Consider the following 11,520-nt stretch of genomic DNA (forward strand, 5'->3'; position numbering starts at 1 on the left):
AAATGCCATTAAATTAAGGTCACCATATCGACCATCCATCATCACAGACGCACACTAACTCACTTCACCTCCCTGCGGGAATATTATGGGACTGTTCCGCAGGATTTTCACCGTATCAGTCCAACTGCGCTGCGTGACAGACTGTCCAGCTCTGCTCTGGTCCTGCAGCGTGCTTTCTTATGCTAATGCTGGTCTGACATCAGCAGTGAGATCAAAGCAGGGCAGGGGTACTTTAGAGCCGAGTCTGCCCCCACTCACACTCACTCACTCCAACCTCTCTCTCTCTCACATACACACACTCACCGACACCGCTCTCATACACACCATGCGTACCTGTCCGGAGCTATTCTACCACCCCATGCTGGATTTTACTCATGCATCTGGCTGATAGCGACACAGAAGTCTCTCCGAAAGGATATTCCGACCTGCTGAGATCTGCTTTGAGCTGTTTGCGTCGTTTTGCCGAACGCTGAAGGCTGAGCGCCGCCGCAAAGGTGAGGTGAGACTGGTTAGACTGGAGGAGGAGAAGCTGTGTCTGCTGCAGTCCGTGAGGGCGCGATAGATAAGTCTGGAGTTTTGCTGATCGGACTCAAAGTTGCTGCTTTGTGTGTCGCCCGAGTTTGGCTGTAGAGGAGTTATCTGCTAAAAAAAAAAAAAAAAAAAAAAGTGGGAAGAATTGAACAAAGTTGAGTTTAACTTGGAGGGATTGTGCTTTACTTTGCGTGGATTCATAGTTCCTGCAGTCTTCATTTCATGTAAAGGAAAAACCTCTGCTCATCCTGCTTCTGGAGGATTGTCTTTAAAGTCTCATGAAGACTTCAGTCCGCACAGGCAGAGTCAGACTCTTCACAGGCCGCTCTGAAAATATCCTTGACCGACCTTGTTCGTTAATCTCCGCTAATTAAATCTCTGATCGTTTGGAAATATGATTAATAGGTCGCTTGGTGTGCGCTGCCCAGTTTATCTCGGCTTGATGAGAGACACACATCGGATGGTGTGTGTGTGTGTGTGTGTGTGTGTGTGTGTGTGTGCGTGTGAAGCCATCAGCCTTCATGTTCTGGGGGGAAACAGGAGCTGCCATTTAGCCCACTTTGGCCAAATGTAAATTTAAACAGTGAATCCACTTTAGGCCGCAGATATGACCCCAGGCGGCAAACAAAGTCTGAATGTTCAGGGTGGAAATGCTTCTCTCGTCATGACGGGATAATTATTTTCAAATTTCAACCTACGGGTGAAACATCCCAGTTTCAGTCGTCTCATTTAAATAATTCATATCTGGGATTTCGCACAGTTTCGGAGGCGTCTCCGCCAATCAGCGACGAGGAGGAACTGGCGCTTTAATAAGCTCCATTATCAGTGAGCTGCTGTTTCGACAGATTACTTATCATCCGCTCACAGCGCTTTCAGATAATGCCTCTGATGCGCTGTCCCGTCCGCTGATCGTAGATCAGCGCTGATCTGTGCTGGAGCCCCGCACTGCCACTCAATGGAAAAGTCTTCACGTCTCCCAAGTGGAGCAGAGGAGACAATAAAGTGAATTATAGAGACTAAATGAATCCGGTGTGCTTGTTAATCACGAGTAACAGGCCTTCTTTGTCTCAGTGTTTCTGTGTCAAAGTTTAGCTAAAGTTCACCTTATTGCACAGAACATATATCACCCAACCCCCCATCAAACACTGAGAAATACATACTAAATGCAATATATAACAGCTATGGTATGTTCTGACTTGTTATCATTAGAAATATCATAAGTGATAGCAAAACAATATGAAGTAGAATAAATGTATTTTACTTGCCTGCTGACAGTCTGTAGCACAGATAGAACTGTCTTTATAGAAATGGGTCTTAAAGGTTTCACAGCACTTACACGTCTTGTTTCTTGCGTGTTTATTTGCTTGTAGGAGGAGGTTGAAGTGCTGAATCGTGATGGATTTTCTTTAGGCTGCCGCGTGCTTGAACGCTAACAGCAGTGTTATTGAACCGCTTAGAAAGTATGTCTTACAAAGCACAATTCTGCTCATTTCCATTATTTTCTATCATGTATTCTTTATTTGATATGTGCAGAATATTTGAAATTGCCGGCAGAGAACTTTCATTCAAGACTTCTGCCATTAAGTTTGATCTGTTTTTAAGGTTTCACACAGACTTTCACAGTATTCATCTGCAAAAACATAACAAAAAAATGTTACAACTGGCTTCCTGTGGCGCGGCCATGTCATTGATAATATTTATATTATTCATTACAGGGTTTAGAGGAGGAGGCCGTGCTATGAGACTTGACTTCTGAGTCTGATACCCAACAGCCCTTTTGTATTCGTGTCCTGTGAGAACTGGAGCCACTGTCCAACCATGAGGAGCAGCTCTCATGTCCTGCCTCTTGGTGTGCTCACGGCTCTGCTGCTGTCTCAGGTCTGCTCCGGCATCAAATGGCTGTAAGTATTCTCAGGAGCGCCGCCGTCTCATTCTCTCGGCCTGTCACCATCTTTACGCTGCTCCACATTCAAACAATGTCAAAACAGATGGCGTCATGAAGCTCCACGGTGTTGCGTGGCTTCAGTGTTTCATGGGGCCGACGGCTCGTGGCAGCTTTGAGAAGGGCCCCAACATTCCTGAAGTTGCTCCTGATCATGGTGGAGGCTGCGTGTTCTGTACATGTGTGTCTGATGAAGGGGACAGTAGATTAGTTGGCAGTTCTTCAGGTTATGAACGGAAACCTCTTTGTTTTAGTGTGGCTCCAGTAAAATGAGTATTTCAGTCACAAGATCTCAGCTCAAATGTCCCCCAGCTGCATAACAAGACGCAGATAAGAATAGGAGAGGAGATAGAAATGACGAGGTGGTAGTGCAGACAGGGCCAGTGATGTCACTGCTTCCTGTGTGTAGTCTAGTCAGGCGTAAAAATAGTGCCGTAGAAGGAGAGCGATGCCATAAGTGTTGACACAAATGTTTATTGCTCGCACTGAGCACCACACTGTTTTTATGGTAAGTAAACCTAAACAATCATTTTCGCTATTATTTTGGAAAGTCTGTAAATTTCCCAAGTTGCTATTTTTTGAATTTATTTCTGTTTCAACTGAAACTTGTGTTTTTGTTTTATACTCTTATAAACCCTTTGAAGATTCCTCCACAATTTGTGGAGTGTGCTCTCTTGTGTATTTGAAGTGTTCATTTGCAAAATCAAATAAAAGCCATTCTTAAAATGCATAAACCAACACCAGTTCAGCTGATATTCCGTTTAGTGCACACACAAAAAAGAAAAAGGAATCAATAAATCAAGATAGAGAACCATTAATTTCTTTATCTGAGTTTTCACTCCTGCGCCTTATGTGTGATCACTGTGAAAAGGGCTTTACCAGAAATATCTGTGGCTTTCTATCAGAAAGAGTGGTTGTAATGCTCACAGCGGGAAGGCTAAAGCAGATGTGCCCACGAGGGCTGGGATGGCATGTGCTAAATCTAAGCGAGAAGTCTTACAGTCTTGATAATGCACAGCGGTGCAATGCAAAACAGATGTGGCAGTAAACACCTGTGAGTGCCGGGTTACCACGAGCCCAGTGGAGTCACAGCTTATCATTGGGCACAGAGTGGCGGCCCCTCGGCCCCTAATGCAAAACAGGCCATGGTGCCGTCTGGTTCTCACGAACTCTCAGCAGAGTGCGAGACGCAGAAAGCAGAGATCAGAGCTAACCTGCTCTGCTTGTGGTTTCTCTATTAAGTTAATCCCCAATAAGTTTAAATTGTTTAAATCAAATGTGTGCACCCTTTTATGGTCTGTAAACGGACGATTCACGTCAAACTGAGGCCACAGAGGACGACGCTTCCTGCGGTGGAAAATGCAAATGGTGAGGGCTTTATGTACTTACTCATCTGAATGTGGATCAGAATTTGGTGGGGTTTTTTTTATGTTTTTTGGCATATCTAGATTCTTCCTCTGTGCTTTAACAAAAGAAAATCCATGTGCCAAGAACATGTCACTTAAATTTTAGGAATCCGCAGCTGACTCTCCTTTGGGATTTCCGCGTGATAAGATGGTTCTTTTCTGCAATGCATGCCAAAATATTTTCCCGCCTGGAGCATTATCTGTTTGGATTTTTCAATTGTTTCTTCAAAGCCGATGTGTCTCAGAGGCTTGAAATGTGTGTACACAAGAACCTCAAATTGCTAACACACCGCTGAAACTCCCAGCATGCTTTGTTATTCCCATAAACGTGATAATTTCACATCTCAAAAAGCGTAATCAAGCAATCATCCCATTGTTGTCATCACCACCGCAATTAAGAGAAGATGTATTGTTGAATGCATACTGACCGATACCTCCTGTCTGTGTTCATCCCTTCAGAGCGCTGTCACACACTCCCGCATCTTTGTACATCAACCAGACCCAACACTGTAAGCTGCTGCCCGGCATGGTGTCCTCCCAAGCTCAGCTGTGCCGCAGCAACCTGGAGCTCATGCAAACCATAATCCAAGCTGCCCGCGAAGTCAAGAAAACATGCCAGAAGACCTTTGCTGATATGCGTTGGAACTGCTCCTCCATCGACATCCCCGTCGATGCCCCCAAGTATCGGCCAGACCTAGACCGAGGTATGGAATGGGCGCTGCTGCCAAAGAGCTGCTCCAAGTCTTTCACCCACAAGAGACATGATATTTACAGTCACGCTTGACATTCAATGAATATGTAAAAGCCAAGGTCATTAAGTGCTGCGTGTATTGCGGTTCAGTTAACCGTAACTGGTGAAAAGCTCCTCGGCCCATTAACGCCGTCTGTGCTCAGACGCTGCGATGGATTTTTCTGTACAGTGTGAATTAACATGACGGCTGTCTCGAGAACTTTAATACAGCATTATGTCCATTTCAAAAGTGATTTCTGGTTTTAAGATGACACGTTGCCTCATCTTTCCACTTTTTTGCTGCCAGCCAAATTATTCCGTTATCCATTCCTGAGGAGCTGTCTCCAGGGACTTGTACTGAAGCTGTTATTTGAGAATACTCCCCCCTCCCACACACACACACGCCACCACTACCGTATGTATATATTCTATATGATGAGATAATTGGCTTGATATTTTCAAAATCCACAGCATTATCTGACTGCACTCCTGCTGGTGTTGCAGTCTGACTTTGCTGTTTGTATAGCCAAAAGGACCTTGAGTCAGCCAGAGACAGTTGCTGGGCTGTGGGTGGGGGAGTTGTGCAGCACTCCCCAGAAAGGACATGACTGCCATTTACCAAATGAACAGTCTGCACCGAACAGGAAATGGCTCATCTCTGTCCAGGGATGGCTTTGATCTAACCAGCCCACGGTCGTACATGATTTCTTCCCTTACTTTCAGTGGCTTCTCGACCTTCAACATATGCACTTTCCATGTAGGCACATCACTACCAATCACATCAGAGCTCGCTCTGCATTACAGCGTGAGCAGTGACAGACTGCGTTTGATAGTTTCATTTTGTGAACTCAGTCACTTTCTAGGACAGCAGAGAGGGGGATGGAGAACGGGGATAGATGGATAGCAGCAGCGGTTTGACTGCTTCCAGTGGATGTTTTGATTTTTATTTTTTTTTTTTATTTCTGGAAAAACTTTTCATCCTTGAAATCCATGGTAACCAACATCAGCTCAAGCTGACCACTACACGCCAACACATCACCATACACTGTGATGAATTACAGTAGACCAGTTGCCTGTCTTAAAAGCATGCAGTTGTGCAGCTTGTGATAACCACACACCCAGACGATCAAAAACAGACTAATTTCGCTCAATTTACTGACAAAATATTGGCGTGCTGTACTGGAAGCTTTTCTAAATTTCTGAATCTGCAGCCGTTCTGCTACTAAAAACTGCCAGAGCTGAAACGGTCAGTTGATTAATCAATAGACAGAAAAATAATCTGTAATTATTTTATTAATCAACTGCTCCTTCTTTGTCCTGTGTGCAAACTTGAGTTTTAGACTGTTGGTCGATCAAATCAAGACATCTGACCACGTCACCTTAGGCTTAAAGAAATTGCGCCTGTAAAATTCACTATATTCTCACATTTGATGGACTAATAGATAACTCAAGCAATTAATTAGTAATGGAAATAATTATTAGTTAATTTATGTTTGAGTGTTAGTGCTGAACTCCAGACAAAATGATCAGTGAATGGCTTTGATGTCTGTTTTGCCAGTTTGCAGTTTGCCAGGGCCTAAAATCCTAGCGTATCCCTCTTTCACTCATATCATTTGGGTTTCTTATCTGTTTCGACAGGAACGAGAGAGGCTGCCTTTGTCTACGCCCTGTCAGCAGCAACCATCAGCCACACCATCGCACGGGCGTGCACTTCTGGAGATTTGCGGCTGTGCTCGTGTGGTCCTATCCCTGCTCAGATCCTGGAGCCTGGCTATCGCTGGGGCGGCTGCGCTGACAACCTGCACTACGGTTTGATCATGGGCTCCAAGTTCTCCGATGCGCCGATGAAGATGAAGCGCGCAGGCTCTCATGCCAACAAACTGATGCACCTACACAACAGTGAAGTCGGGAGACAGGTAAGCAGTATGGCCAGGTTTTTACTTTTAAACGAATGTCAATCCCACAAAGAGTGAGCACTATCTAACCTCCGTGTCCTCTGTCCTCTTGTCCAGGTATTGAGAGAGGCGCTGGTGATGAAGTGTAAGTGTCATGGTGTATCTGGCTCTTGCTCCATACGGACCTGCTGGAAAGGCCTGCAAGACCTGAGGGAGATTGCCATGGACCTGAAGACCAAGTACTTGTCTGCCACCAAAGTGGTTCACCGGCCCATGGGGACACGCAAGCAGCTGGTACCCAAAGACATCGACATCAGGCCCGTGAGGGAGAACGAGCTGGTCTACCTGCAAAGCTCCCCAGACTTCTGTACCACGAATGACAAACAGGGCTCTGTTGGCACACAGGACAGGTGAGACTGCCACGTCACATCATTGTGTTTAAGTGTGAGTGTGCATGAGAAAGAGGGGGATATTTGCCATAATGGTAGTTCTTTGTTGTTAGCTTTATTAGCGTGATTCATATCACTCACAGACCCACGCAGCTGACAAATAGGAAGTAACCGGTCCTGAATGTCTGCTCATCCAGGATGTTGACTCTAGTGAAGTGCCGTCCTGCCTGGTGGCACTGTTTAGTTTGCAGGCTGGCTGATAACAACCAGCGGCCCCTGAGAGTGCTCCGTCTGTGGTTTGTCTGAGCATGTGTCACTGGAGAGGCTGCTGTGACTGGAGTCGTTGTCCCGCTATCTAAAACAATGACGAATACGGTTATTCTTAGGACTGAGTGTACTCGAGCTGATATCGATTGGAGAGAGCTGCACTAATGGGGAAATAGTTATTGGTCCCCTAGAGATAAAGTTGTATTTACACCAGTCAGCTCCAGTGTTTTAGTTAGGACAGTTTTGAGTGCTGCTGGTTGGTGGGCAGCAAGGAGCTCATTTGTCTGAGGGTCTAACTCAGGCTGTGATCTGGCTAAGTAATATGTATGTAAATATGTTACAGGGGAAGACAGGCCCCATCTCAGGCTTTATTATTTAATTTTGAATTGCATTTAGAGGATAATTAGTTTGTCTGTTATAAAATATAAAAACTTGATCTCGTACAGTTTCACTGACAATGACCCAGGTGACCACCTGTTATCTTGTTTAACCAGACATATCCCACTCTATAAGAATAAATGCAGTGATGTGCACATTTTCATGTGCTTCAGTATGCTTCTATGCCACCAAGGATTATAAGCTCCGCTAAATGGCACATGGTGTTGTTGTATGATTGAAATGTCATACATCATATGACTGTCATATCATGGGTTCCACAGCTGTAGGCCACTCTACAGATAACCAGAAGACATGCTTCATGTCAAGGACACTCTGTGCCCAGTGCTTCCCGTGTCTGCAGCCGGATAACTCAGCAGCCACGCACTGTCTGCAGCATTAGTGCTTTTGCCAAATCATGAGGCACTTGCTTCGCTGCCATCAGTACATGAATGTGTGATGCTGATGGTTGTGTATGAGTGTCCGTGAGTGAACATGCGTATTTATCAATTATTCCCATATGTGCTTAGACCAGTTGAATCGAAGGAATTCTCACATCTCCCCACATCATAACACTCGGTCACAGGGTTAAAATATTGTGTGCTTTGCTTAGATTTTTCACTCCCTGGTGGGCAGTTGAGGAGAGGTTTTTGCTGTTCTCTTTTAACTTGAATTGACCATGATCCAGGTCACATTGTTAGCTCTGACCCATTCATGGGACCTGAGAGCAGGAGATACCCTTTCTACAGTCAGGCTTTCTGACTAACAAGAGAATCTGGGACAGGGAAAAGTGAATTTTAGCAGCAGTTTCTAATGGATTAAGTGTGATCACAGATGCAAAAATAAGTGTCATGATCCTGGGATGAGGCACGCTAAAGAAGCTCGTGCTTTAGTCTTAAATTGCATTACTGTGCCTCTGCTTAAGCCAGCAGATGTGAGCTACAGAGTGTCCAGTGCTGTGCTGTGGCTCCATTTACAGCACAGCAATGATATAATGAGATCTTGTTCCTGACGAAACAAAACTGCGTGGGGGCGTCTATTTCCCAGCTCCCACCGATGTAATAAACCTGTCTTACACTCTCAATGAGTCTTGTCCCTCCTCCTCCTCCTCCTCCTCCTCCTCCTCCTCCTCCTCCTCCTTCTCCTTCACTCCCGCACCATCTCCCTCACCATACTGGTCATTAACACTCTGCTATCATAAAACAATGCAATTATGTGGGGAGGGCACGCTAGAGAAAGGGAGGGTGGCCCTGTGTATTGAGTGTGATTTACAGCGGGGCTATTCTCTGCTCATTCAAGATGCCTTAGGCTTCTGAAATGAGAGGCTGAGCATCCACAGCCCAAAGACGGCGAAACAAAAAGAAAATGAAAGAAAAAAAATGCTTGGGAGAAGGACTAAAGGTTAAGGCACAACAGTCAGTCAAACACTTTTAAAAGGCTATCCCAGGCTGTGAGATTGTCCACATAATTTTAGAACGAAACTTAAAATGAAATGTCTTGCGGAGGAAACCAAACTGGAAATATGTTAGCCGTCATAGCTTGTTATTCAGTTCAAAGTTGTTGAACCAAAATGTCAAATTTAATATTCCCTTTATTTCTGTCTTTGCTCATTCCAGGCAGTGCAACAAAACCTCTGTCGGCAGTGACAGCTGTGACCTGATGTGCTGCGGACGTGGCTACAACCCATACACAGAGAAGCTGGTGGAGCGCTGCCACTGCAAGTACCACTGGTGCTGCTACGTAACCTGCAAGAAGTGCGAGCGGATTGTGGAGAGATATGTCTGCAAATGAGTCCGTGCCGCTGCCGGCCCCACCAGCAGTCTTCTACTTGTACCCAGCCGCCCGAGGCTACAGGTTAACCAAAGCACTACAGTATCAAGAAGGCTTACTTTTGTCTTAAGCTTTAGCATGTGTATCTCAAGGAGAAATGGTCTATTCTTGTGTCAGTATCATTTTTGTATCAAATCTCCAAGCTGCCAATTGGGCTTCTAAGCTTTTTCGCTTCACAAAAACTGGATGTGCAGAGTGTGGCAACAGCGCTGGTTACGTGAAGACCGCCGTCCTCCTGGGTATTTCCTTTTTCATGTTAATGATGATAAATCCCCCTAACAGGGATACTGAAAGTCTATTATATCTCTAATTAAAAGAAGTAATATTGGATTTTATGCTGGAAGAGAGGGGGCTGTCTTTTCCCCTCACTAGACAGAGACTTGGTTTGGTTTCATTCCACGGAAATCAAAGGTTCTGATGGATCCATGTGGTACTCTTTTTAGGTACTATTAAAACTTTTTTCCTCTGGCAGTGATGAGCGACAGAGGAAAAGGGAACACAAAGGGAATTTCAAGTACTTTTCACTCGTGGAACATTTTTGTGGTCGGACTCTCACTCATGTGTCCCATGTGGATCTTCACATTGCCTGCATCCCTGTGGATGGAGAGAAGAGCATTAAGGACTTTGTAAAACGGTGCATTATCTCCTTTATGTCTGACATGCAGTTCAAAATATATTCTATTTTTCATGAGCATTTGAGCTGAACTCATGGATTTTGTAAACCACTTTTGTGTGGATGTACATACTGTTATTTTGTATACTGAAATAAAGAAAGAAGTATTTATAAAATAATTAAATGATCCTACCATCATCTTTACATGGAAACTGCATGAATTTCTCTTTTTCTGTGAACTGCATCTGTAATGATATACTGTGTAGCTACTTTTAAAGAATTTTGGCAAAGATAAATCCATAACCTCCAAGCCGAATCATTTTTAAACTAAGCAACATTTACCGTAATTCACTGCAAATCCAAGTGTTATAAAACAACAGTTTACCACAACTTATAGCACACTACGATTGTAAATCAGCTCAGCACAATCAGTAACGAGTAACAGGGTTCAACCTATTGGGATCTTTCTGAATTACCCAAACCCTGGGAAAGTGTTTGTTTGGACATTCCACATCCTCACCCAGGACATTACAAAGGGATTTTTGTTACTCCTATCGCGGCTTTAACAATCAAATTCTTATCTGTCCGAGAGCCAGACCTCCAATGGACAAACATCAAGTTTTTAAAACATATAGCCAGAGAGTTGGCCTGTCAGAGGGAACGTACTTGGCACTATGTCGAGCCGAGACATTACCCTCTGGCCAGCCTTGTGTTGGTTGAAGTGGTTCTCATGATTTTACGCTGACAGAAATAGCCGTGGAAGATGTAGGGCCCATGCTGTGAGCTCACATGATACATCGCAGCACCAGCCTGCACAAGCTGCACACTCACTGAAGCTGTAACACTCCTTGACCCCAGCCTGTGGACGCACACAGAAACTGCCAAAACAACTCCACATACTCTGGTAAAACAAGGCTGTGGCCAGTATTATCACCAGTCATTTAGATATTTAGATGTGGTCGTTTAATGATGGCGGACTTATTTCACAGCTGTCCATTTCATTTCTTTTCATTTTTGGATTTTTGAGCATAAAAGGAGATATTAAGTACTTCTGTTTCAGGTCACGAGGAGACATGTAACTCCAGATCCAAAGTCAAGATCCTGGACACACAAACCTCTAAACGCTCCAACAGAGAGCCAAAGACAATACATGGCAACAGTTCAACTGAGGGGAGTAACTGCCTCCAACAATTTTTATATGTACTGTAAATATAAAGATTTGATCAGTCTAAATGCCTAGAAGCGGCCTGAAAGCAGAAACAGGCAGTGTGGACACACACAGTGTGCTGTGCTCCTCTGGTTTGGGGGCAGGGAGGGTCCTCTGTGTGCAGGTGAGCGGGGGTCTGCTCTGTCTGCACACAGGCCTGTCCGTCGACAGCCTCAAGGACTCTTCAGTCACTGGCATTCCTCAGCTTGGTAGTTGCAGAGAATAGGCTGTGTGAGTGTGTGTGTGTGTGTGTGAGTGTGTATGTGAGTGTGTGTGTATGAGTCCACCCACTGCTGTCTGTCACTGGGTTCACTGCTGCAGAAATGTGAAGCCTC

The 11,520-nt window shown here is 44.8% G+C and overlaps 1 protein-coding gene across 1 annotated transcript; it reads left to right on the top strand.

The window, feature by feature from the left end:
- The first annotated feature begins 262 nt into the window (after nucleotides 1-262).
- wnt11 (wingless-type MMTV integration site family, member 11) lies at nucleotides 263-10,149 on the top strand. Its single transcript, XM_076749786.1, has 6 exons — nucleotides 263-494; nucleotides 2,247-2,432; nucleotides 4,339-4,583; nucleotides 6,248-6,525; nucleotides 6,622-6,914; nucleotides 9,152-10,149. The coding sequence occupies exons 2-6, from the start codon at nucleotides 2,350-2,352 to the stop codon at nucleotides 9,324-9,326; spliced, it is 1,074 nt and encodes a 357-aa protein (XP_076605901.1). The 5' UTR covers nucleotides 263-494; nucleotides 2,247-2,349; the 3' UTR covers nucleotides 9,327-10,149.
- Nucleotides 10,150-11,520: the final 1,371 nt, after the last annotated feature.

The sequence above is a fragment of the Chaetodon auriga genome, chromosome 15 (assembly GCF_051107435.1).
Source record: "Chaetodon auriga isolate fChaAug3 chromosome 15, fChaAug3.hap1, whole genome shotgun sequence".
Taxonomy (NCBI): Eukaryota; Metazoa; Chordata; class Actinopteri; order Chaetodontiformes; family Chaetodontidae; genus Chaetodon; species Chaetodon auriga.